The sequence below is a fragment of the Carassius carassius genome, chromosome 10 (assembly GCF_963082965.1).
Source record: "Carassius carassius chromosome 10, fCarCar2.1, whole genome shotgun sequence".
NCBI classification, from domain to species: domain Eukaryota; kingdom Metazoa; phylum Chordata; class Actinopteri; order Cypriniformes; family Cyprinidae; genus Carassius; species Carassius carassius.
Genome location: NC_081764.1, coordinates 4206143 through 4231979, shown reverse-complemented (window position 1 = coordinate 4231979; position 25837 = coordinate 4206143). Strand labels below are relative to the sequence as shown.

At 36.7% G+C, this 25837-nt stretch overlaps 1 protein-coding gene across 9 annotated transcripts in view; it reads right to left on the bottom strand.

Annotated features, from left to right (window-relative positions):
* Positions 1-25837, bottom strand: part of LOC132151564 (receptor-type tyrosine-protein phosphatase T-like) — a 280272-nt gene that overhangs the window by 148318 nt on the left and 106117 nt on the right. For all 9 annotated transcript variants that reach the window (XM_059559752.1, XM_059559755.1, XM_059559756.1 and 6 more), the window contains exon 7: positions 21199-21492. In XM_059559752.1, coding sequence (XP_059415735.1) covers positions 21199-21492 — 294 coding nt within the window. The remainder of the gene's footprint in view (positions 1-21198; positions 21493-25837) is intronic.

Here is a 25837-nt window from a genome sequence, read left to right as displayed (position 1 = left end):
TAAAAAGACTTGGACAGCTTTTGAATCAGAAAAGGTTGGAGCAGACATCAAAAAGGATGCACAAGAGGTGTGAACGGTTTTTAACTAACATTTAGAAGTCTAATTCTACAGCCAAAGAAATTGTACAATCACAATCAATGCAATTCTGCATGAACCTTTGATTGTCATCTAAAAAAACTGAGCTTTGTCTCCTCACAAAGGTAATTGTTTCTGTTTTGTGTTGAGGGTTAAAATGCTTTCTGTCCTTGGCTTCATGAAAAGCCTGAAAATGAGCAGCTGAAATTACTGCAAGAAAACTGTAATAGCAGATAATAATGACTAGCTATTTAAAAGAAAATACATATATCAACCCACTATGTTGTAAAGATAAAAATAAATCCAGAGCATAACATTATTAAACCCATTTTCATGCATATTCAGTGTCACACTATTTAATTCCTCGATAATGATTGTTTTCTCTTTAAAGCAGACAGACATTATAATTTGCAATAAAATATTAATGCATGTTTCTGTGCTTAATCCACTAATATATGCTTGCTGTATGGCAAGAATAATTTACATTGATGCTTTATGGTTCATTTAACTGCATTAAATTTGCATATCAACTTATGACACAACTTGTTCTATTTCTATAGAAAGTAACATGTGTTTTGTTCTTCATTTGCAAATTTTCCTGCATCGTTGCCCTATGATTTTAGCACAATTGTGTATTATACTGTATCCCAGAATGCACTGCGCTCAACTTGACCTTCCATTTCTAGTGTGCAACCTGAACCCTAAAGTCGTTTGATTGGACTAAGGATGGGTCAAGATAGTCACCTAGATGATTAGTTAGGTCAAGTAGTTTATTTACATTTTCTCGTCGACAATTAATTTTAAAACCCTCTCTAGAAAAAAGCCTCTCAGAAAAGTTGCATTTTTAAAATCATTTTCTTAAAAGCACCATCCATACACATTCAGATGGATGTATTTGGCTGTCGCAATATGATGGTATTTAATTCGGGAAATACTTTTTAAATAGTCAACAATAAACCAATGACATCAGCAGAAAATGACCTAAATTAGAAGCATTTATGCATAAATGTGTAGATTTTGCCATTTTTGGACTCTTAGTTATTATTTTTGAAGAAATAATGTACTTAGGGTCAAAGACTTCAGCTTCATTGGTGCTAGTATAAAGTTACATGATATAAATTTTAACTGCCGTTCAATCTAATGCTGTGAAAGGGTGCAATATTGCTATTCCCCTTCTATCGAGAGAGAAAGATCTTTCTGTCCCAGATGACCTCGACTGGAAAAGGCCAAGGAGCACATTGCTATGTGTGAATTATGAATTCTCTGAGATGCCCTAGTCTCCAAGGAGCCAAATGCCTCAGTAGACAGTAGATCTGTTATATTAACTCAAAGCTTTTTGAATGTGAAAAAGAGAAATAAAAATCAGTTGTAAAAAATGATTGAATCATTGTAGCAGTTTCTTTGTTTCAATTCACTCTTATCAAAATTTCTGAATAAAAACAGGGTTTTCAGAGTTGCAGCTCAATTTTCTGTATGATGTGTTCATAAAATGTTATTTTATGAATTCTGATTATGAATTTATGAATTAAACTGTTAAAGAGTTGGACTCTCATGCTAAACATGGCCAAAATTTCAAGGAACAAGCTGGACGTATGACAGAGTATTTCTGTGCAAGATACATTCCTTCCGGATCAAATAGGTTTCGAAAAGTTTTGGAAATTCGTTGTATGGGCACTTCTACCGGAAGAGTGCACAAACACAACAACCAAAGCGAGAGCAAGAGCAGCCCATAAACGTGCTTCATTCAGGTTACGGAAGTCGTCAGCATATGGCAGCACTGAACAGGACTTTCTCAAGAATAATGTTTTCAAAGAAATGTATTTGTGGTTGTGAGGGAAAGATAACCTTGTTCAGCTTCCCAAAGAACTCAGCATTAAGGGAACAGTGGATGCAGACAAATGTTTTAGAAACAAGGCCCAGTTCTGATGTGAATCAGTCTGAAACACTTGTGTGCAATTTACAGCTTTAGAGAAGAAATAATTTATTCTATATAAACTGAAATAGTGGACAATATGACCGAAATATATCCAAATGAATCGAAATCAGCTTCAATTGTAACCAAGATCAGAATCAGAATTTAATTGAACCAACTAAACTGAATCAAACTGAACTTAATTAAAGCAAAGTGAAATAATTTCGGTCAGATCAAAATCTTGTAAATCAGAATTGATTTTAATTTGAGAAATCCAGATCTAATCTCAACCCAAAGATGGGCATCTGAAGTATGTTTAAACAGTTTACAGTGCGTAGGGCATTAATAATCACATTATGCAACATTTGACAAGCCAACAACAAACGGTAATTTCATTTTCACTGCATTCCATTTATACCTGTGTGCTGTGAAGGAAACTTTGCCATTTCTTTTTTTCTCTGTGTCATTTTTGGACACACTTTAATGGTTGTGCCCAGTGTCGTGTATTTCGGAGGTGTTTCTGGAAGCTTGAATGAGGGGGGCAGCTCCACCTGTCAGCCTCCTCTGGTCAGCATGCTATCTGCAGCCATGCTTGTCAAGACAGGGTGACAGCTCCAAAGGGAGCTAAAGAAGAGGGCTGTGCTTGCTTTTTCCTTCCAAATCTCTTTCTTAACATTATTTTCCTGCTCTCCATTCAAATGGACCAGCCATTCCACCCAAGACAAGCCCCCCATCTACCATCTCTCTCAGTCATTTGAAGAACTAACTCTCTGAGCCCTGAAACAGATCTGGTGATCTTTAAATGAAAGGTCGGTTCAGGCAACAACAAGCACATTAACAAAATGCACCATTAAAAAGAAAAAGAACACCAACCAATATGTCGTATGAAACATTGTCATCCGTGAATATATTTCACTTTCCTAGACAAAAAAAAAAACTAAAAAATCTGACAGCACAGTAAAACTCTCCACTTCCAGCCCCCCACGCTGCTCTGCACTCATCCTTGTCTCTCTTTTAAGTCTCCTTCCAGTTCTTTCATCAAACTGAGATCATTACGTTTAAGACAGGTTGCCTGGAAACAATTCCCAGAAGAGTTGATGATTAAATCATTGTTACTCTTTTAATGTGCAGCGGTGAGCGTACCACCCAGAGACTGCCTGGCCTGGTTATTAATGATTCCTCGTTTTTTGCATGCTGGGAATGTGACATTGTCATTGGCAGCTTATGTACCTGCTCGTTAATGGCTCATTTTAGAATGTGGCGCACCAAAACCCACAGTGCATCTGGTTGACGGGTCCAAATATAGTCATGCAGAGAGGAAAGGAAGTACAATGGGAGATAGATATAGAGAAAGAAGACAAAGCATTTGGATTAAAAGGTGCAAACCAGATTTACCCTTAAAAGCCTACCCACAGCCCATGTGTGCGATTTCACAGTTGATCTAACTGAATAAAAATGACATCTGATTTACTGAAGTTACTGAAAGTTCATTTTCTTTCATTATGTTGGCTTGGCAAAGCTAAACATACTGTTATGCTATTTAAACTTCTCCTTCTTCTTCTTCTTCTTCTTATTATTTTTCTGAGACTAAAAATTCCAAACGTATCTCCTCCTAGGGCTTTAAAGCCACAAGCCCCAAATTCGGCAGACACCTGCGGGATAGAGCAGTGGTGTGTGCTATATCTTTTCAGAGTGATCAGACTTAAAGTTTTTTTTAATTAATTTTTAAATGTTTAATTCATTACCCATAGACTTACATTGTCTGAGAAAAAATGCGCCCCTACAGTTGCAATACCCGGGAGAGATTAAGGGGAGGAGTCGGGTTTCGTTTCACTTTTAAACCGGTTAAAAATACAAGTAAATAATACAATTTCCCTCAAACTGACAAGCTAAACCAACATATCTGATTATTACAGGGGTCAGGGCTCATTAATAATTGATTTCTGGGCAGAGAGCAGTCAGAAAGACGAGAAAAGAATCACGGCTGGTCAGCTCAGGCATTGTCTCCACGGAGCTCCACGAGCGAATTTATTCTTATTTAAGACATTTTTAAATTAAATTATATCGGTGATTGCACGCAACTACCCGTTAGAACACACCAAGAGCTAAATTCAGATTTTTCTGAACTGTTTAAAGTAATAACATGATATATTCGCGACAGCCGGCCGCGAGCTCACGATGTATTTCTCTGAACACTTGAAGTCCACATAGAGAATTTACAGCCTTTCACATTAAAACACTGCAGCGAAATGGCACAAAACAATTAGAACAATATATTATACACATGAAAATGAGTGCTTATATGTGCTTGTAAGATTTTCTCTGTCAGACTGAGCTGAACGTCATCGATTGCTCGGCGCTGCATAACATGGTTAAGTCATTAATATATATTTTTTAAGAGCTTCTTAAAATACAATTTTACTCCGAATGCACACAAACCACCCATTAGAACACAACAAGAGCAAAATCCAGGGGTGTTTGAGCCGTGTATGTGTGCAAAATGCAATATTTGACACCGCAAAGGAAAAAAAAGTCACATGACAGCCGCGTTTCGGGGCGAGATCGGACAAATAAATACACATTTCATTCACACTGACAAGCTAAACCAACATATGTTATTATTACCGGGTCAGATCTTATTAATAAATTATGTCTCTGGCCAAAGAACAGAGAGAAAGACGAGAGAGAAATGAGCGCTTCATCAGCCAGCCCAGTTATCACTACGAGCTCAGAATAAAAGCATTTTTATATTTTTTAAGAGCTTCCAAAAATAATATCACAGCGAATTAGAGCTGAAACAACGAATCGATTTAATCGATAAAAATCGATTATTAAAATAGTTGTCAACTAATTTAGTCATCGATTCGTTGCTAAATAACTTTTATTTGCCGTAAGCGGCTCATTTCGTGCATATTTCAAATCTGCGGTGACCAAAGTGTGGCAGTAATGAGCCACCGGAGGTTTTACTCAGCCAGTACAGCAGGAGAAGTAGCGAATAGCCAATAGCTGGCCTCGTTTTATGTCACGTGCTTCCCGAACAGCGTCTCTGCAGCATTTAGCGGGATGTGGGAGACTGGGAGTACTTTACTTTGAGCCTTCAAAAAAGAAGAGTAACCTGTAAACTCTGCACTACTGAACTGTTTAAGGGGACGTTCACATATCGCGTCTTTTGCGCGCTCAAGTTCGTTATTTCCAACACCGCACCGAGTTAAAAATATCTCAACTTTTCAGAATGCTGCAAGCGCATCGCGGGTCATGTGACAAGAACTAACCAATCAGCTCCATCCTTTCCCGTAACAACGTTAAAAGCTCAGTCAAGATGAAAGGAACAGCTGATCATAGTTGTATATGGATTTCCATTTTGAAATAAATTTAGTAGCAGAGCTACTGCAAGCGATTTTTTGAGCTGCAAATCCATTTATCCTTTGCTGAAATTTCCGCGTCTTCAAGGAGAGAGCACGTCATGGTTGCTTATCAAAGGCAGACGCCTCAGGGGCGCTTCTGCAAGAGCGCTTTGGAAAGGAGGAGAAAGCGGCGCACCTAGCGTTTTCCACGCGTTTTTAGGCGCGATATGTGAACGGCCCCTAAGACTTTTATTTGTGCAGATTCTCCAGTACAATGTTGTTTGCAAATGTTTAGTCGTAAAAGCTGATAACATTGCTTTTTAACAGTTAACATTTAAAGCTTTACAAACATGTTCTGTGATCAGTTTGTCGTTTACCAGTTCAAAATTCAGTCGTGCAGCCTAATTATGACTGAATGAGAGGGGTAAATGTTTAAAGATATTTGAAATGCACTTTTTTTCTAAGTATTCACTGATCTTTTTCACACAGCAGGTTTTTTGTGTGTGACTGTCCAATTTTTTTTTCTGGACAACCTTCTGATGGATTTTACTTTAAATTGTGAGTTCCATTCAGGTTTCATGCCATTAGCACTTTATTCGAAGGATTGTTTACAATTTCACAGCAAAAGCTATAAAGCTGTTTCCCAGTAAATAATAAAATACAATGCACTGCAATTTTATTCTGTTTTATCCTTACTCTTCGTGAAAATATGTTCTGAAAGATTCCTTAATAAGCTTCATTCGGGATGTTAAACTACTTTAGGAGCTCTAAGGACTGCCATGGTGAAAACATTATTTTAAATCTCCTTGTGAAATTTGCTAGAGTATGGGTCAGTGTTCTGATTGCAGAAGAGTTCGACAAAGGATTACTAACACAATAAAACAACTCCAGGTATATTTTTGATTAGGATATGACAGTGCAAAATGGTTAAAATCTCTTAAAAATCTATGCTGAAGGATAAAGACCATTTATTAATAATGAATATATAAAATATAAGTACATAAACCGATTAATCGATTAATCGTAAAAATAATCGACAGATTAATCGATTATCAAAATAATCGTTAGTTGCAGCCCTACAGCGAATGCACTAATCCACCCATTAGAACACAACAAGAGCAGATTTCAGGTGTTTTTGAGCTGTTTATGTGTGCCAAATGAAATATAATTTGACAGCGTGATACAGCTTATGAATACTGGAAGGAAAAAAAGTCACGACAGCCTTTTAAAACCCTCTGGAGTCGATTAACGCATATATCCTTCGCATATATCGCATATATCGTTCTGAGTCATTTTCTCCTGATATTTCTCCTGATATTTAAAATAAATTATTTTTTAAAAATAAAATTTAAAAATGTAACTGGCAAAGCTGAATATTCAGCAGCCATTACTCCAGTCAACTTATAAAATAAAGATAACAAACAAGGTGTGCTGTCTGCAGCCTTTGTCTGCGCTGATCTTCATTTACAAACACGTCATTAAAATGAACTGTTAAATACGTGTTGTTTACACGTGAAAAATCAGCTTGTTTACACGTGAAAAATCAGTGCGTATTTAACGTGTATTTCACATGTTAAATACACGTTAAATACACGTGAAGTACGCATTAAAAATCAGTTTGAACGGGTCAATGTCATTGGCTGCTGAGGACTTGGGTCAAACCACTTCTGTGAGCTTAGATGGGTGTACCATTCATAGACAGGCAACCACCATTTAACATGCTATAGATCAGCTTATTCAGCCTTATTATTTAGTCTTTTTTCTTTTCTTTTTTGTATAGCCTATAGAAATAATATATTTAAGTTTCAGTTTTATGAAATATTTATTTTTTAATAAATATAAATTAAAATTTTGTGGTGATAGTATAAAGTTTATAAAAGGTACAGTATTTTGTAATGAAACAGGACTTTTTGTTTAGCTCTTGACTCGCCGAAGTATACTATATATAGTGTCCCTTCTTTAATTTTTCAGTACTGTGTGATAACTTAAATATGTTGTCAGTACTATTAAAATAAGATCAAATTGAATGGTATTTAGGAGATTATAGTTTTTGCATGACTTATTTCACATTCTGCTAGACAACCCTGTCCTAGCTGTTATCATAGCCTAGGCTTTTTATTAAAAAGGAAAACAGCAAGGGACCATGGAAAACGACTGTTGCAGGTGTATTTTTTTTATCGTATTATTATTTTTTTTGGCAGCGGGGCAACTCAAGAATGTTGGGCACACAAGTACTGTGGCTCTTTTGCCCCATGGCCAAGATGGCCAAGCCAACATCAAAGTTAGTTCACTAACTTTTAATTCTAGTTTCTACTGGTGTTGATAAGGTTAGCATCACACACACACACACACACAAACACACACACACACACACACACACACACACACACACACACACACACACACACACACACAAACACACAAACACACATGCATTTGTATATGTACTATATGTATATATGTATATTACTTTTGTCAATTTAGCTAATTAGCCACTGGCAAATCAGAAGAATTTGACACATAAAAGTTAATGTTTAATTTTGCAAGGCATTAAAATGTCATTTTCAAGACTTTGCGGTAGCAACACTGCTTTGGGCCAAAGGGACACTGACTTATTGTTGAGTATGACTTATTGACTGGAGTAATGGCTGCTGAATATTCAGCTTTGCCAGTTACATTTTTAAATTTTATTTTTAAAAAATAATTTATTTTAAATTGTAATTATACTTTACAATATTACTGTTTTACATGAATTTTTTATCAAATAAATGCAGCGTTGGGTAACATCTGAGGCTTCTTTCAAAAACACTGACAAATCATACTGACCTCAAACATTTGAAAAATAGGGTAGATCCTCAATTTATTTTTCCATCAAGAAATTTAGATGTGATATTGCTTATCAAACACTAGAGACCTAAATTTCCACACTTATTTTGGAAGACAAATGCTGCAAACAAGCTCTTTTTAAAGTAACTGATAATGACCCTATTACTGAAAGCCTTCATCTGACAATCAAAGCTGCATTATTCATGGTCGAGTAATTAATGTCACCTCTCTTCCAGTTTTTCTTTTTTCTTTTTATTCTTCTATGTTTGTGAGCCCATCAAAATGGAAAGATGCCCTAAGGCCAGGCCTACAAGAAAACATGACTTCAGTCTCAAAAACATCTGGCTGTCAGTGAGGCAAACGTGAACGTGGCATTATAAGGCTGAATCACAGTGGGACACAACCTAGAGCTAAACCACAAATCTGTTTCTCCTGTAGATAAGGGCCTCCTTCAGGTCCTTTGGGGGCTATCTTTGGTATCAGAACTCATAATCATGAGAAGTTCATTAAACGTCACCCAAAGCCAAATGCAGCCTCCATATGTTGGTGCCCAGTGGGCGTTACTCTCCCAATAAGCAAACTGCCTCGTCTTCCCTCTATAAAACATTGAAATTAATTAAGGAAAAGCACATTTTGCCCTCATCTCTATCACTGAAACAGTGCAGCATTTCCAAATGATTGGAAATTCTAAATTTATTTCCTTCTCTCTGAAAGAGAAGCCTAATTTTAATTCCTAGCGTTTTATTTTAACATGCAATACAAAAACAACAAAAGTTTGACAGCTACTATGGGGGAAAAATCATTCTATTCAAACAGCAGTGCAACTAGGAGAAAAACTACATCACAGATCATTTTTTTATTGTGATTTCTTGCTCTCTTTTGGATGTATTTACAATAAACCATTTTATATTTGCCCCTTGTAGTAAAGATATTGATTTATTCATTGTTAATGTTTGATTTATGACCACAGATGCCAGTTAAATCCTGTTAGAAATCAACAAATGTGGTAATCCACATTCCCCATGATCCCAAGGGCTTGCTGTGATTTCATTTTGAACTATTCTATGTTAATATATGAAGGCAGGTTATGAATAACAATTATTTGAAGTAGATTGGAATCTGCTGAGGAGCCGATTGGGTCGTTTTTGTTGAACAAAAGCAAAATTCATATTTATGCTGGATGTTTTTCTTCTCCTCCTTCTCTTTACTCAGAATCTCTCCCTCTGTTTCTCACCCAGCAAAGTCTTTGTTCAAATCAAAACAAATTCACCATAACATTCATTCAACAGTCTCTTCAAAATTAATCTTTGAATAATGTCACCTGATATTACCGAGCACCAACTCTTACCAGAAACCTCTAAAGCAAAAGAATAAAGCAAATAATAAGCAACAAACAATACATCTGATATATCTGCTACTCAGGGCAAGAGTTACTGGTATTTGAAATAAATTAGGTTTTTCCTGAAGAAATGTTCCAGGATCGACAAAGTCATCGATTACCACAATTAAAAAAAATGTACGTATCCCTCAGTTAGTAAAATCAAACAAAAAAACACAGTAATTGGAGCAGGATAAATCTGCAGTAATTGGAGCAGGATAAATACACTACTACTACACTACTGTTAAAATTATCTGATTAATAAAAAAAATAGAAAAATTAAGATTTATTTATTTTTTGTCTTTTTGCAAGAAGTCTCTCCATCTCACCAAGGCTGCACCCATATGATAAAAAAAAAACAGTAATATTGTGAGATATTATTACAATTTAAAATAACTCTTTTCTATTTCAATATATTTTCAAATGTCATTAAAGCTGAATGTTCAGCATCATTACTCCAGTCTCACAAGATCCTTCAGAAATCATTCTAATATGCTGATTAACTGCTCAAGAACTTATTTTCAATGTTGTGAAAACCGTGGTACGCTTTCCATGCCATAAACAGGATTTATTTCAAATATAAATTTTTCATAATATTATCAATCTCGTTACTGTCACTTTTGATCAATTTTATGTATCCTTGCTGTACAAAATTAATTTATTTAAAAAAAATGTATATATATTGTATACATTGCAACTTTTTATCTCACAATTCTGAGAAATAAATAAATAAAGTCGCAATTCTATGTTTTTTTCACAATTGTGAGTTTATATGTCGCAGTCCTGACTTTCTTTTTTTCTCGCAATTCGGAGAAAAATAGCCAGAATTGTTAGATAAAAAGTTGCAGTAACCCTGTTTTATTTTGTATTTAGTAGCAGAAACAGGCTTGCACAGAAATTACACTTATGTGATAACATCATTAAATCTTTTAAAATATCTAACCTTGTTTGTGCAAGTTACTTCCAATATTTCAACTCTTGTCATGAACATGTAAAGTCAAAAAACTTTCAACTGATATGTGCAAACATAACATTGTTTACATGGAGAAATTTTTTTACAGAAATTATCAATTTATCCAAGTGATTTAGACAGCTTTACAACTCAAACAACCCATTGTTGGAAGAGTTAATATATGTGCTTTAACAAAAATACATTCTGTGCATTCAGTCTTAAAAGCCTCCAATATTGGCTGCCATTGTAAGTGCATTACTGTACAGTAAATTGGTTTTCGCTTTACTTACAAAGCCATGTCACAATAATTCTCTGAGCTAATCGTCTATGGCATGTTACATGATGCTGTCAACAGAGCTTAGGTTGTTTTGAACCCATAACGTTCCTTTAAGTACAAGTCTATTAGGAGCTCAATCCCTTCAGTCACTTTCAGTCAGAAAGCCAAGTTTGATGAGTGATCGTGATGACAGAGCGAGAGGGGAACTACTGCAGCTAATGTAAAATACTGAATGCCAACTGTATTAGAATTCAGAGAACATCTCCCAGAGGGCAATCTGAGGGTGTGATCAACCATCAAAAACTTGAGCAGACATGCAATGTATTCTGATGTTGCTTGGGGGGGGCGGACTCTGTGTTTGGCAAATGGGGTGTGATGGGGCCTCAAACATGGCACAAAACGTATTTACAGCTCCTGCTGGAAAACTGAGCACCCAAATCTAAAGTACACAAGCTTGTACAGTATTACAGAATTTTTTCACGTCTTCTGAGAGCATATGATAGCTTTGTGAAGAACGGACAGAATTTTAAGACTTTCACATCTTGAAGCGACATACTGTACTTGAACGTAATCTGAATGTGATTTAAATTAGGGTGAACAACTTAAGTTCATAAACAGTTAAAAACATATTGCACATTGTTGGTTGTGACCCAAATGAGACCCAAATATCTGATATATGTTATAGTGCAAGAGCCACATGAACCACTTTTATGTTACATCTATGGTGTTTTTATAGTTGTATTTATCCATGTCCTTTCACCGTATGGAAAATAAGTGCAATATATATATTATAATAATATTTAAATTACAGTTACAGAGATGAAAATTTTCATCATTTACTAAACCTCATGTCATTCTTTCTCCAGCACAAAAAAACAGCAACAAAAAAACAGATATTCTGAAGGTCTGGATTGACATAAGGTATATAAATATAATGATAAGATTTTATTTGTTGGTGAACTATACCTTTAAGGAATAGAATGGAAGTTTAAAATAATATTCTTGAGTTTCCAGGGACTTAAATATAATCACTGCCAAGGCCTCACAAAATCAAATCAACTTAAGAATCACCCAAAAAAAAAAAAAAAAAAACGAAGTTTCTCTCTTTCTTTCCATAGTTGTCTATTACCACCCTCTCTCTTTCTCTCTCTACCTCTCTTTCTCTCTCTACCTCTCTTTCTCTCTCTACCTCTCTCTCTCTCTCACTCTCTCTCTCTCTGCCCCCTGTGCATTATTCACCATCTCTGCACCATGAGCGCCTGACGTGCTGGGAAAGACAATATAAGTGTGTCTATGTGCCCGCTCTGTTCTGATACAGAAATCTCCTCTCCTCTACATTTCACTCCTGTCTCATTACCATCGCTTTCTAAAAAAGAGATTCACTTTATGAAAGCTAGATTCATAAAATACACTATAAAAATAAACTACAGTGATCAGCGAAATAAAGACGACATACTTCATAAAGGTAAGGTGATAATAATTATTAGAAAAGATCATTATTACGTCAAAAAGGCAGCCCTGCCCCAAAATGCATGCCATTGGCTGAGCCAGAAACAACGCACTCTTCAGACAGTTAACCAACAATGGTCTCACATGAAGTTATCTATGCATATTAAACTGTGATTTTAACATTGAACATATTGCATCACTGCCCCTTTAAAGAGAGTCAACTTTCGGGCCCTATTTTAATGATCTAAATGCAAAGTGTTAAGCGTACAGCACAGGTGCACTCAGGGCATGTCCAAATCCACTTTTGCTATTTTAACGACGGAAAAACAGTTGGCGCGCCCGGGCACATGGTCTAAATGGGTTGTCCCTATTCTCTTAATCAGTAATGACGTGCAATAAACCAATCAGAGTCTCATCTTTCATTCCCTTTAAGAGCCAGTTGCGTTCGTGCCGTGATGGATTTGCTATTTACACGGCGGAATTTGGGAAGTGCAAAGACAGAACGCGTCTCAGAGATTAAACGGAGCTGCTCGTGTGCCAATAAATAGATAACCTAATTCTGATACATGTGATGACTATCCATTATGACATGTAGGCATTTTCATATTTAATTAGAATACAAAAAATTCTTATGCATTGCAATCCTTTTAAATTTTTTATATTTGGCATGTTTGTGTGCTATTGTGCGTACGCTCGTTGCGGATCCGCCTATACTAACACGCTCTTTAAATAACAAAGAAAAAACATTGCGCCAGACTTTAGACCAGGTTTGAGTTGGTTGTCTATTTTCAGCTCCTTAAAATAGCAATGCGCCAACAATGCGCCTGAACACACCTCTTTTTTAGACTAGCACGCCCATAGGTGAACAAATGAGCACAAATGCAATTGCTAATTAAATGACGTGGCGCTAGATGGGAAAATTAAACCGAACTGAAACTGAAACTAGCAAACACACTTGCGCTGCACCTTGCGTCGCATTGCGTCGGTGTCTGATAGGGCCCTTCATTATGATTCATTAGGATTATATCACTGGATGGTACCACTCACATTTTCTCACATAACTGAATTTTATTAAAAATTTGAAAAATCCATTACAAAACCCTCTCACTGATAATGATAAGGCCACGTTCTCCATTACTGAGCAAACATCTGTTTTCTCTCAGGTAAGACAATAGTGCCCAGACATGTATGTCATCTGCTGCTGCGCTGACGTCTAATGATTCATGACAAAAGTCCTATTGAGAATGTAATTGTTTTACATAAGAACATGAGGTTATTTCAGTATCTACAGGAGATGATTTCATTGCTGTCTGAATTGAAAATTTCCTTTTTTTTCTCCCATTATGGAAATGCAGTTGCATTACACCTGGGAAAAGGGTGTTCTTAGCCAAAAATTGCCTACTATTGTTTGATTTAATTCCCATCTGAATTGACATCTCTGAGTTTAAAATGAGAAAATGACCAAAACTTTGTTTTGAAAATCATCTTTGACTACCGATAAGTGCCATAGGGCTACTGTTTGACACTTAGCATAGTAATGAGAATTTGTATATTTGGCACAACTTCTACTCGTTCAGTAGTATTTGAATAAAATTCAACACAGGCTCACTGGAAAACCATGCCTCTAACAAATTTTTTCTAAAACTACTGACTGTAGTTTACATTTAAAATGAACATTATAGTGTCAGTAAAACACCAGCTAATTTTGTTCCTTTTAATAAAAATACTCAATAAATTAGAATGTCGTGGAAAAGTTTACTTATTTCAGTATTTCAACTCAAATTGTGAAACCTGTGTATTAAATGAATTCAATACACACAGACTGAAGTAGTTTAAGACTTTGTTTCTTTTAATTGTGATGATTTTGGCTCACATTTAACAAAACCCCACCAATTCACCACATTAACCATATTCTAATTTCAACAAATTAGAATATGGTGACATGCCAATCAGCTAATCAACTCAAAACACCTCAAAACAGCCTTCAAAATGGTCGGTTCACTAGGCTACACAATCATGGGGAAGACTACTGATCTGACAGTTCAGAAGACAATCATTGACACCGTTCACAAGGAAGATAAGCCAAAAACATTCATTGCCAAAGAAGCTGGCTGTTACAGAGTGCTGTATCCAAGCATGTTAACAGAAAGTTAAGTGCAAGAAAAAAGTGTGGAAGAAAAAGAGAAGCAAACAAACGAGAGAACAGCTGTCACAGTGTCTGGGTTGTGTTCCCTGGGTTTCCACTAGGTGTCCTCAGTCCCACGGTGTTTATCATATTATCACTTCCTGTCTCCTTATTTGGTCACCTTCCTCCTTGTTTAGTTAATTGATTGTTCCCCACCTGTCTCCTGTTTCCCCATTATCCTTTTGTGTATATAACCCGGTCTGTCTTAGTATGTGTCACGGAGTCATTGTTTATTCATGTCCGTCAGTTCGTGCCCTTGCCTTGTCTTCTTGTTTAGTTTATGTTTTGTTTGGATATTCTGGTTTTGACCCTGCCTGGACTGTTTACCCCTGTGGATTACCCTTTAATAAATGACTTACCTGCAAATTGGTTCCCTCTCCTGTGTTATCTGTAACACCCAACGTGACAACAGCAGCTTTAGGAGGATTGCCAACCAAAATCGATTCAAGAATTTGAGTGAACTTCACAAGGAATGGACTGAGGCTGAGGTCAAAGCATACAGACATTATGTAGTTGTCGTATTCCTCTTGTTAATCCACTCCTGAACCACAGACAACGTCAGAGGTGTATTACCTGGGCTAAGGAGAAGAACTGGACTGTTGCCCAGTGGTCCAAAGTCCTCTTTTCAGATGAGAGCAAGTTTTGTATTTCATTTGGAAACAAAGGTCCTAGAGTCTGGAGGAAAGGTGGAGAAGCCCATAGCCCAAGTTTTCTTGAAATCCAGTATTAAGTTTCCACAGTCTGTGATGATTTGGCGTGCAATGTCATGTTATGAAAACCAAAGTCACTGCACCCGTTTACCAAGAAATTTTGGAGCACTTCATGCGTCTGTCTGCTGACCAGCTTTTTGAAGATGCTGATTTCATTTTCCAGCAGGATTTGGCACCTGTCCACATTCCCAAAAGCACCAAAAGTTGGTTAAATGCCTATGGTGTTGGTGTGCTTGACTGGCCAGTAAACTCACCAGACCTGAATCCAATAGAGAATCTATGGGGTATTTTCAAGAGGAAAATGAGAAACAAGAGACCAAAAAAATTCAAATAAGCTGAAGGCCACTGTCAAAGAAACATGGGCTTCCATACCACCTCAGCAGTGCCACAAACTGATCACCTCCATGCCACGCCAAATTGAGGCAGTAATTAAAGCAACAGGAGCCCCTACCAAGTATTGAGCACATGAACAGTAAATTAACATATTTTCCAGAAGGCCAACAATTCACAAAATGTTTTTTATTTTTTATTTTATTTTTTGTTATTGGTATTATGAAGGATTCTAATATGTTGAGATGGGTGAATTGGTGAACCAAAGACTAAGGCCCAATTCTATTTTATACCCCTTTCCCTTCCCCTACCCCTACGCCTACCCCTTCCCAATTTCCCTTAAAACAGAGTGTCAAGGGTTAGGGGTGAAAATATTCCCCTAAGAATTGGGACACCACTACTATGCCATCATACATCATCATACGTCATCTAGCTTCTACAAAACACACATATACTGGTAATTAGAGCCTTTAATTACCATTCTGTATTAATGCACTGCTTACTGACAAGCACACACACACACACACACACACACACAAACACATATCGGAAATCGCGCTGCTCACACATTAAGGAGAAAAGAAACTAGTCAACGCTACCCCACGACTTTTAATTAAATACAGTTTAAAAACTGAATCGCTACATTATATTTTCCAGCAACGAGAGGATAAAATTGCTGTTTTTAAGTAAATTCACTCTAAAAAAAGAAACGCACAAAGGCACATACACGCAACTTCCATCTCTCTCTCTCTCTCTCTCTCTTGCTCTCTCTCTCTCTCTCTCTCTCTCTCTCTCTCAAATCTCTCAAATTAACAATATTTGAGAAAAGGCCGATTTAGTGATTTCTAATTTTTGAGGGGACTAGCCTCCCTCAATGTCTACGGTGGTTATCGCCCTGATCAGACAAGAAAATATGTTGTGGTACTATCGTGCAGTCTATAATGATATGATGTTAGCAAATATTTATGATTTTTAACAAACATTTCTTTGAGTAACATGACAGTTAATATGAACTCACGATTGAATGTAAAATAAAACAAATAATTACTTTTCAATAAAATCTTTATTAATGCTAAAAACCATTTTTGTTCGCTTAGGCAGCCATGCTGGCGAGATAATTCATACCTTTCCGTTTGAAATGTGGCCCTGAAAAATCTTCATATGAAGGGCTATCAGGCCCTTCCCCTACCCCTACGCCTCCAACCAAAAGAGAATCGAGACACCCCTACCCCTTCATGTTAACATGTGAAATGTAGGGGTAGGGGAAAGGAGAAGGGCTAAGGAGTAGAATTGGGATCGGGACTTAAACTACTTCAGTCTGTGTCCATTGAATTTATTCAATACACGAATTTCACAATTTCAGTTGAATTATTGAAATGAACTTTTCCACGACATTCTAATTTATTGAAATGCACCTGTGTATATATATATCTGTGTATATCATTAACTGATGGACTGCAAAGGCAGTATCTCAGAACATATTCCTTCATAATGTTAGGACATAAGCCAGAAGGAACATTAGGCCCTCTAACTCAGAAATATGTTGGTAATTAACTCAAAAAGCAGTTCAGTGTTTTAAAATGTCATAAATTTTACAAAAATAAGTCCCAAAGGCCACAGCAAATCAATCAGTTTCTTTATGATAGGCTTTATCTCAAGGTTTCAGGCTAGAGAGGAGACAGTAATTGACCTTAGCCTTGTGCATGTGTGTGGACGTCCTGCTTTTCCATGAAAACTGTCTACAGGTAAAGTAAATTTGCTTTAAGATCTCAGTGTAGAATTTATAGCGGAGGATGAAAAGATGAGCTATTGCCAGTGAGCTTCTTCTTCTTTTTCTTTTTTCTTTTTTTTTTTAATTGCTGCATTAAATATTAAGAGCACCACAGTCAATGCAATGGATATTCAGCAATTAAGAACACACACATTATCACCTCCATCTTCCTGCCCTGCAGAGGATGAAGATTTATCATGAGCGATGTGGAAATATATTCAAATAAATCCACTTTACTGGAGAGTCAAGCAGAGGACTAAACTCTATCCATCATGTGTGCTAGATTGAAGCAAAGAGAAAGAATGGCTCAGAGATCTCCACACCTGAATATGTCTTTGCATCAGAGGGTGATGGAGCAGGACAAAAACAGAACGGCAGATGGGAAGATGCAGTGCATTGTTAAGAACCCAGGTGTGGAAGGAGGGAAAAAGGGAAAGAAGACTTAATTAATTACAAATGTATTAATGAATAAACAAAAGAAAGAAAGAAAGAAAGAAAGAAAGAAAGAAAACAACATTATTTATCTTTCCATATGAATCCTGGTAACAAGCCCATGAAACTGCAGACATTTCCCTGAAGGATTGCAGCAGTGCTGTGGATGAGAGGCTGGATTGCAGGAAAGTTATTATAATAGATCTCAACTGTCAACTGCATTTCCATCCTATTCATAACTTCCCCCACACAAATGGTATTAATATTACAGATTCAGTATCAGCTGGATATTGGGTGCCTTTCTTTGTTCAGTAATGCTTTATAATAACTTTCATTAATAAGTCATTAATAAACATTATAAAACGCTTAATGGATCATTAGTTAATTTACATTCAAAGAGTTAGAAATGTGAGATTATGTGCTTGTTAATGTTTGCTTATAACATTATTATAATTATTTAACATTGATAATGCTCAAACAAATCATTATTTCACTCAAGTCAAAATGCTTACAAATGTTATTAAACTTTCATATGATCAAGCAATTATTGAAAATCTAGAAATGATTTGAACAAAAGTTATAAAATGATTAAAAGCTTGTGTTAATTGACAACACTTTTGCTGCTACTGAGGTCTGATACGGTTAAGGTTAGGGACAGGTTTGGTGACATGGGTAGGTTTAAAGGTTGGTTAAAGAGTAAACAGTTTATGGGGTCAATCTGATAAGGAAAAACGGTTCAATCTGTTTATATTATATTGTTTTGATAAATTAACAAGTATTTTCTATTAAAAAGTTATTTTTTAATTAAATCTTACTGCCCCAAACTTTTCAATGGTAGTGCATAAAAAAAAAAAATATATATATATATATATAGAAGCTTATATTTACACATATATAAGCTTATGCAAATAATGTAAAATAAAATAAACAAGCAAACAAACAGTAACTTTCACCAACTTTTATGAGTAATCATAAAAAAAAAACATTATTAATGCTAGGGTTTCTGAGGGTTAACTCCCATTAAAATAAAATTCTCTTGCATATGTCAGAGTTTGACACCCTGCATGGACTCATGGGTCATAATAAGTGAAGCATGTCCAATACCAGAACAAGAGCCCTGAAGACTGTGTGTCCATCCTTGGTCATGACCCAGTAACTTTCCTGCAGCACACAACACACACACACACACACACACACACTTCCTCAAGGAGGCCTCATCTGACCAGCACCTCCACACCTGTCTGGACTAATCAGTGCTGTGTGACAGATACGCACTGCTGTGTGTGTGCGCATGCATGTGTGACAGATAGACAGTGCCGTCACTTCATAAACACTTGTTCTTTACGACATGCTTCACCTCTCTCCAATCCCTGTCTCTGTCCTGTCCTCTCACTCCCAAAATGCCTCCCTTGCTGTGATGCGATGAAAGCTGACAGTGGATTTCACATTGATCTCCACACACAAGTGTGGATCACGAGGCTTTGATGGGTGCCGCAATCAGCCTTATTGCGTTCTTTGACCTCTCTCACTCCTGTTTCCCCTCAAACTCTCCTACTATATCAGCAAGTTTACACCATTTGGATCTTTGATAAAGCATCAAAACTATGAATTAACACATGTGGAATTATATATGGAATTATATACATAACAAAATAGTGTGAAACAACTGAAAATATGTCATATTCTAGGTTCTTCAAAGTAGCCACCTTTTGCTTTGATTACTGCTTTGCACACTCTTGGCATTCTCTTGATGAGCTTCAAGAGGTAGTCACCTGAAATGGTCTTCCAACAGTCTTGAAGGAGTTCCCCGAGAGATGCTTAGCACTTTCTGGCCCTTTTGCCTTCTGTCTGCGGTCCAGCTCACCCCTAAACCATCTCGATTGGGTTCAGGTCCGGTGACTGTGGAGGCCAGGTCATCTGGCGCAGCACCCCATCACTCTCCTTCTTGCTCAAATAGCCCTTGATGCCTTCAGTGTGACTCTACAATTTTCATAGTCATGAAAATAAAGAAAACTCTTTGAATGAGAAGGTGTGTCCAAACTTTTGGTCTGTACTGTATGTGTGTGTGTTTCTGTACTCGTACAATGACACCCTCCAGTCTGCATGTGTATTTTAAAGAGGACACACTTCTGTGTGACTGTATAAGCATACCAATAGAGCTCCTGTGCTGCGGAGTGGGGGAGAAAAATTTAATTGGAAGGACAAGGAAGATCAGTGCTGTCGGCTGGAAGAAACTTCATTGGATCAGAAATGTGTGTATATATGTGTGTACAGTATATATATTTAACAGATGTCTACCTGTGGTGAGCTGGCATGAACGCACTGATTATATACAACAGCCTCACCTGGACAAGTAAAAATTTAAAGCAAATGCATACACAACTTATCTGCAGCTAGATATTCTTGAACAAAAAAATAAAAGAAAAAGGATGGCAAATATTTCTGTCATCAACACACCTTCACCTAAGCTCTCTTTCACTACACAGCATGATTTTTTGCTTTTATACAACCACAAGATCAGTGCACATCTCGCCAGAATAAAGATATTTAAGGGTCAAACTGTCCAAATAAAATTTATCCTTCAAACTTTTTTCAAAACTGTCAAAAAACATTTCAAACAAAACAAGTTTATCTTGACAAACTTCGCTTCCCAATAAAAACAAAATGCCAGCTATATGAAATCATGCTTGCAACCTCAATTCAAATGCAATTCAAATTTAGAAAATGAACTTGAAAATGAAAGGGAATCTAGGGAAGGGCCTTTTTAATTCAATTCTTGCACAACTTTGCACAACACAGCTCTTGTAGTGATATGTCTTTGTCATCAGTTACTATATGTGAACATGTATGCATCCTGAATGAAAACTTCAGAGGAAGTAAGGAGAAGGAAAAGAGAATGAGGGCGCGTCAGAGGAGATACAGAAGAGCCCCTCTGGATCTACCCCGCTGTGTCATCAGAGACAATCCAACTCCTTCATCACATAACCCTCACCTGGAGCGCGCGCGCACACACACACACACACACACACACAGACTGACTTCACCTGGATCACAGTCTTCCCTACTTCCTAGGGCTCTCTCATCTGCTCCCGTCATCTCATTAACTATCACTTCATCAGATCAAGAGTGTCTGTCTATCTGAGCGCCGCTCCACATGCCGCTCTACTGCGATCATAATTACACCTGAAAATTGTTCTTCTCTCCTGCCCTTTACCATCATTATGCGGTGGAAATGTAACAATCTCAATTATCATTAAAACTAAAACCTTCACCCCCTCAAAAATCATATCAAATCATCCCAATCTCTCCCTATTTCTCCTAAGGAAATGTGAAAATAACACACTCATTTTGACTCTTTTAGATTTCTGCACTGACTGTTAAGAGTACTAAAGTGCTGTCTATACACACTACACTACACCACTTTTTCCTGATGTCATAATTTTCAGCATCATTACTCCAGTCTTCAGTGTCACATGATACTTCAAAAATGCTCAAGAAAAATTGCATTGTTTTTGATCTCCTCAAAGTAACTTCTAATTGTACATACTGACACTTACCAGCACATTTGGTTCGCGTGATGAGGGCTGGTCCCGGTGGTCCAGTGCCACCCTCCCCAGGTCGGGTCAGAAGAACCTTAATCACATACTCCACATCTGGATCCAAATGCCAGAGCTTGTATGTTGGCGAATCCACAACATGCACCTCGGCCCAGTTTCCAGTGGTGGTGCGGTAATCCACCTCTTTTAGCATGATGGGGCCATCACCGATGATGGAATTGGCGTTTGGTTTTATCCACAAGTAGGTGGCACCAACTGCAAGAAGCTCAGGTGGAGCTATGGGTGTGGGAGGCGCTGAAGAAGAAGAAAGAAAGAAGGGGATTGTTTATTATCTACAATCTTTATTGATCACCTCACATTTTTTTCATATTTCTTTCTTTTGCATTTCACAACGCTTAACACTAGTGCAACAAAACAAAGAGCAAGAGTTGTGCATTAGATGTATAATCAATATGCATATTTTTGTTTATTCTTCATCAATAGCATGTGTAACTAATATGCCTCTGCCCCTTTGAGGTCCGTTGCTAAAAACCTTCCGGTGCCTAATTAGTGAACTAAGTTATGTTTTGTGCTAATACTGTCAAAACACACAAGGTTTATGTATAGACTCAGTTGGATGTCTAAAATGAAAGTAAACACCTGAAAGAAACAGATGCATGTGTGTATATTAGATGCATGCAGGTCTTAATGGGAGAGTAGGCTACATGCTGCCGACTATAATTAAAGGAATAGTAAAAAATAAACGATACAAATCAAATAGTTCACCCTAAAATGTAATTCCTGTCATGGTTTATTCACTCACATGTTGTCCCAAACCTATATTAATTTATTTCTCGTGGTGAACTCAAAATAAGATATTTTGAAGAATCTGTGTAACCAAACAGTTGCTGGTCCACATTGACTTTGATAGTAGGAAAAAAAATATTATGGATGACACTGTGGACCAGCAACTGTTTAGTTTTCCACCTTCTTCAAAATAGTGTTTATGTTTAGCAAAAGAAAACTCATTCAGGTTTAAAACAACTTTTGAGTGAGTACAGTACATGAAGAAAAAAATAAAACACTATTTTAAATATTTGGGTGAATTATTCCTTTAATGTTAATAAAAGACTAAACACACAGAGAAAAATCACTCAATACTCTTGACTGAAAAACTTTAATACAGTTGCTTTAATAGGACTCGATGTATACAGTTTTATTTTTATATTTGTTCATTCATTTTTTTAATGCTCCTGCTAAATATACCTATTGTACCTGAAAATAAAACACTATTTTATTTGTTTAATATCTGTTTTTGTAATGTCTATCATTGTTATAATGTTTTAATAACAAAAATAAAATAATAACAAAGAATTTTATCTTCACCCGTGCACTTTGTCCTAAATATCCACCATAGGTTTTCATATTTTGTTACCTTAAAAAGCTTTATAATAGGGAAATTAGTTTGGCTGTGATGCTCAAACAGCTTGCAAAATAGAAAAACCAACATGACAAAGAATCTTGATAAAATCATTTCAAATATAAAAAAAAAAAAAAAAAAAGGTTTAAATATTTTTTTTGATATTGCCTACCCCAAACAAACCCGTACAGACTCCAAACCCCCACCCCCGGTCCGCTATTGTGCCCTTGTAACGGCATTTCGCCCCTGCCCCTCGGGAGGTCTGTGCACGCCACTGCAGCCATCATTTGACATTTGCTTTTGTAGTGCAAAATGGTGAGAGGGAAATGAAGACTGGAATTACAGTGAAGCATGCGGCTGAAGCTTTGGAGCTCATTAAGGGATATCAGACAGACTTGCTTGGCCGGCAGAATTGTTAGAATAAATGGATTGAAACATTTTCTGGAATCCCAGTTGAGAAGGTGGGCTATAGCTTTTTCCCTTAACACTTAGCTAAGGTCTCTTCCTTTCCCTCTCTCTCTCCATTGCTTCTACCCACTCACATTAATCCACAGGAGACAGCTTATGGCTTGCACTGCATTAACTTCCTATCTCTGCCTGTCTCTTCCTTCTTTGTTTCACAGCCATTGAGCACCTCAGATTTACCCTCAAACATGTGAAAGGTAAACAATATTTCTTTTTCTTTTTTTCTTCCCTTCTTCATTCTTTCATTGTTTCCTCCCTTCCTTCTGCTTCTTACTTCCTCTCTCCCCTTTTGTCCATTTCTCTTCCTTTACATTTCTTTCTTTTCTCCTGTTTTCTTCCTTTCTTCTTTTCTTCCTTTTTACCTTGATCCTTTCTCTTCCTTTCTTCCTTACTCCCTACCTTACTTCCATACTTCCTTTGTTCTTTCTTCGTTTGTTCTTTCTTCCTTTTTCTTCCCTCCCTCCTTCCTTCCTTCCTTTTCTCCCCACTTTCTACCTTCCTTTCTTCTACAGGATTATTTATTTCAAGAAAAAAATGAAGAGAACCCTAGCAACCACATTGTTATGCCCTAGCAACCAATCAGAAGACCTTAGAAACTAATTGGCCAAGCAAACATTCTTTCTTTCTCTTTCTTTCTTTCTTTCTTTCTTTCTTTCTTTCTAAGTTCCCACCTTCAATCTTCTAATTGTCTTTTTGGCACACTTTCTCAGCAGGACATGGGGCAGAGACTAATCCAGGGTTAGAGGTGAGTAGTGGTGCATGAAGGGTTCATCTGAACATGGAAGAGCCACCCAGGTCCACTCTAATGAGAGGCTGGTGTCTCTACTGTGCCATGTAATCAACTGAGCCAGATTACCAAAGCTCATTTACCCACAGCTGATAACCACTGACTCCCTCAGCTGCCCGGAAAGGATACGCTCTAGCTTGGAAAAGAGAGTTTAGACGTAACCCTCCAACCTCCGAAGCTTAAAAGCATTTAGTGCTTGAAATGAAAATGAAGGTGGGAGCAAATAAAAATGATAACAGAAAGGAAGGAGAATAATAAAAAGTCAACAGAGATTACCAGAGAAAAAAGACAAGAAATATAGAAGGGTAAAAAAAACCGAAAACTTTAGTTTCTTTAAAACCTATTGTTTCTATAATAATAAGTTTTTTTTTTTTTTTTTATAAGTCCCTCATTTAAAGTCTATTGGATATTTTTCTCCTTTATTCAACTTAGAAAACGAATATATGTGACCCTGGAAAACAAAACCAGTCTTTAATGTGTATTTTTCAAAATTGAGATTTACACATCATATGAAAGCTATATAAAAACTTTCCATTGATGTATGGAAGGACAGTATTTGGCTGAGATACAACTATTTGAAAATCTGGAATCTGAGGGTGCAAAAAAAAAATCTAAATACTGAGAAAATCACCTTTAAAGTTGTCCAAGTGAATTCTTAGCAAAGCATATTAACAATCAAAAATTAAGTTGTGATATATTTATGGTAGGAAATTTTCAAAATATCTTCATGGAACATGATCTTTACTTAATATCCTAATGATTTTTGCACAAAAGAAAAATCAATAATTTTGACCTATACAATGTTTATATACCCCAGACTTGACTTGAGACAGGTTTTGTGGTCCAGGGTCACATATGTGTAATACTTAAGCATAGGGGTTTAAATCCCTCACCATAAACATGACCAATAATTTGCCATAGTAAACCCCAGTAATAATGACCGCAAAACAAATCTTCAGTACTTTAGTGTAAAATTAGATATTGCCTATGGATAATGTTTTATTTATCATATGAATGGACTCCAGCGTGTTGTTCATCAAGGTAGCTGCCACATCCAAATTGCAATTTTGAAGTAGTGCCTTTGTTCAAACCATTAATACACTTCCATCGTTTAATGCATTTTCAGCTAGCTTTATGTTAGCACATTGTCCTAGCGTGGGCATTTATGGTCCTGCAGTTGATAAACTCAATGATTAGTGGAGTGTATTTGGATTGAGCATTTATGATTGCAGCTGGATTGAAATGAGGTTTGGAAGCTGCTAATGACTGGCTGAATCTTGGTGATTGCTGCATGATGATTGGCTGAATGTTATTGTACTCCGGACGATTTACAAACTATTTTGAGATTTCAGCCTTAATGTGGTTGTTGATTAGCAAAGTGGTTTGTTGCCACGTCACTAAAGAAATCGACATATGTTTATTATAAGAAAGTTAAAACATCTGATGTCTATTCATTACTCTGTAGTCTCATTAAGGTCACTTATTGCTTAGGATGACAAAAAAAAAGAAGAAACTGTGGTATCATGACAAACAGCAACAAATAACTGAAAGTTCAAGAAGATAGGTGAGATAGTGATTGTATATAAATATGCTGCCAGAACAAAAACAAATATAAGAATGACACAAAGGCTTCAGCTCATCTCAGCTACTTCTCAAGTTCTCCAGTTCTTATATCAGTATATTCTCTCAAAAAGATTAAATGAGAATGAATAAGGACATATGCTAGGCTGAGACAGGCTAGACACAACCTCACAGTGCCACACAGTATGGATACAGATAACAAAAGTAGCATTAACCGTTCACCAGGGGTCCCTTTCAGTCCAGGAAACTCATTTCCTACAGACATAAGAGACTTCCTGAACACACTGTTTACTATTTCAGGTGTAGAAGAGCACATGTGAGAGAGCACAATCCTAAATACTCTCTCTCATCTTTTCTTATCAAATTCTCTTGATAACAAAGTTCATTCCCATTTCCACTGATACTTT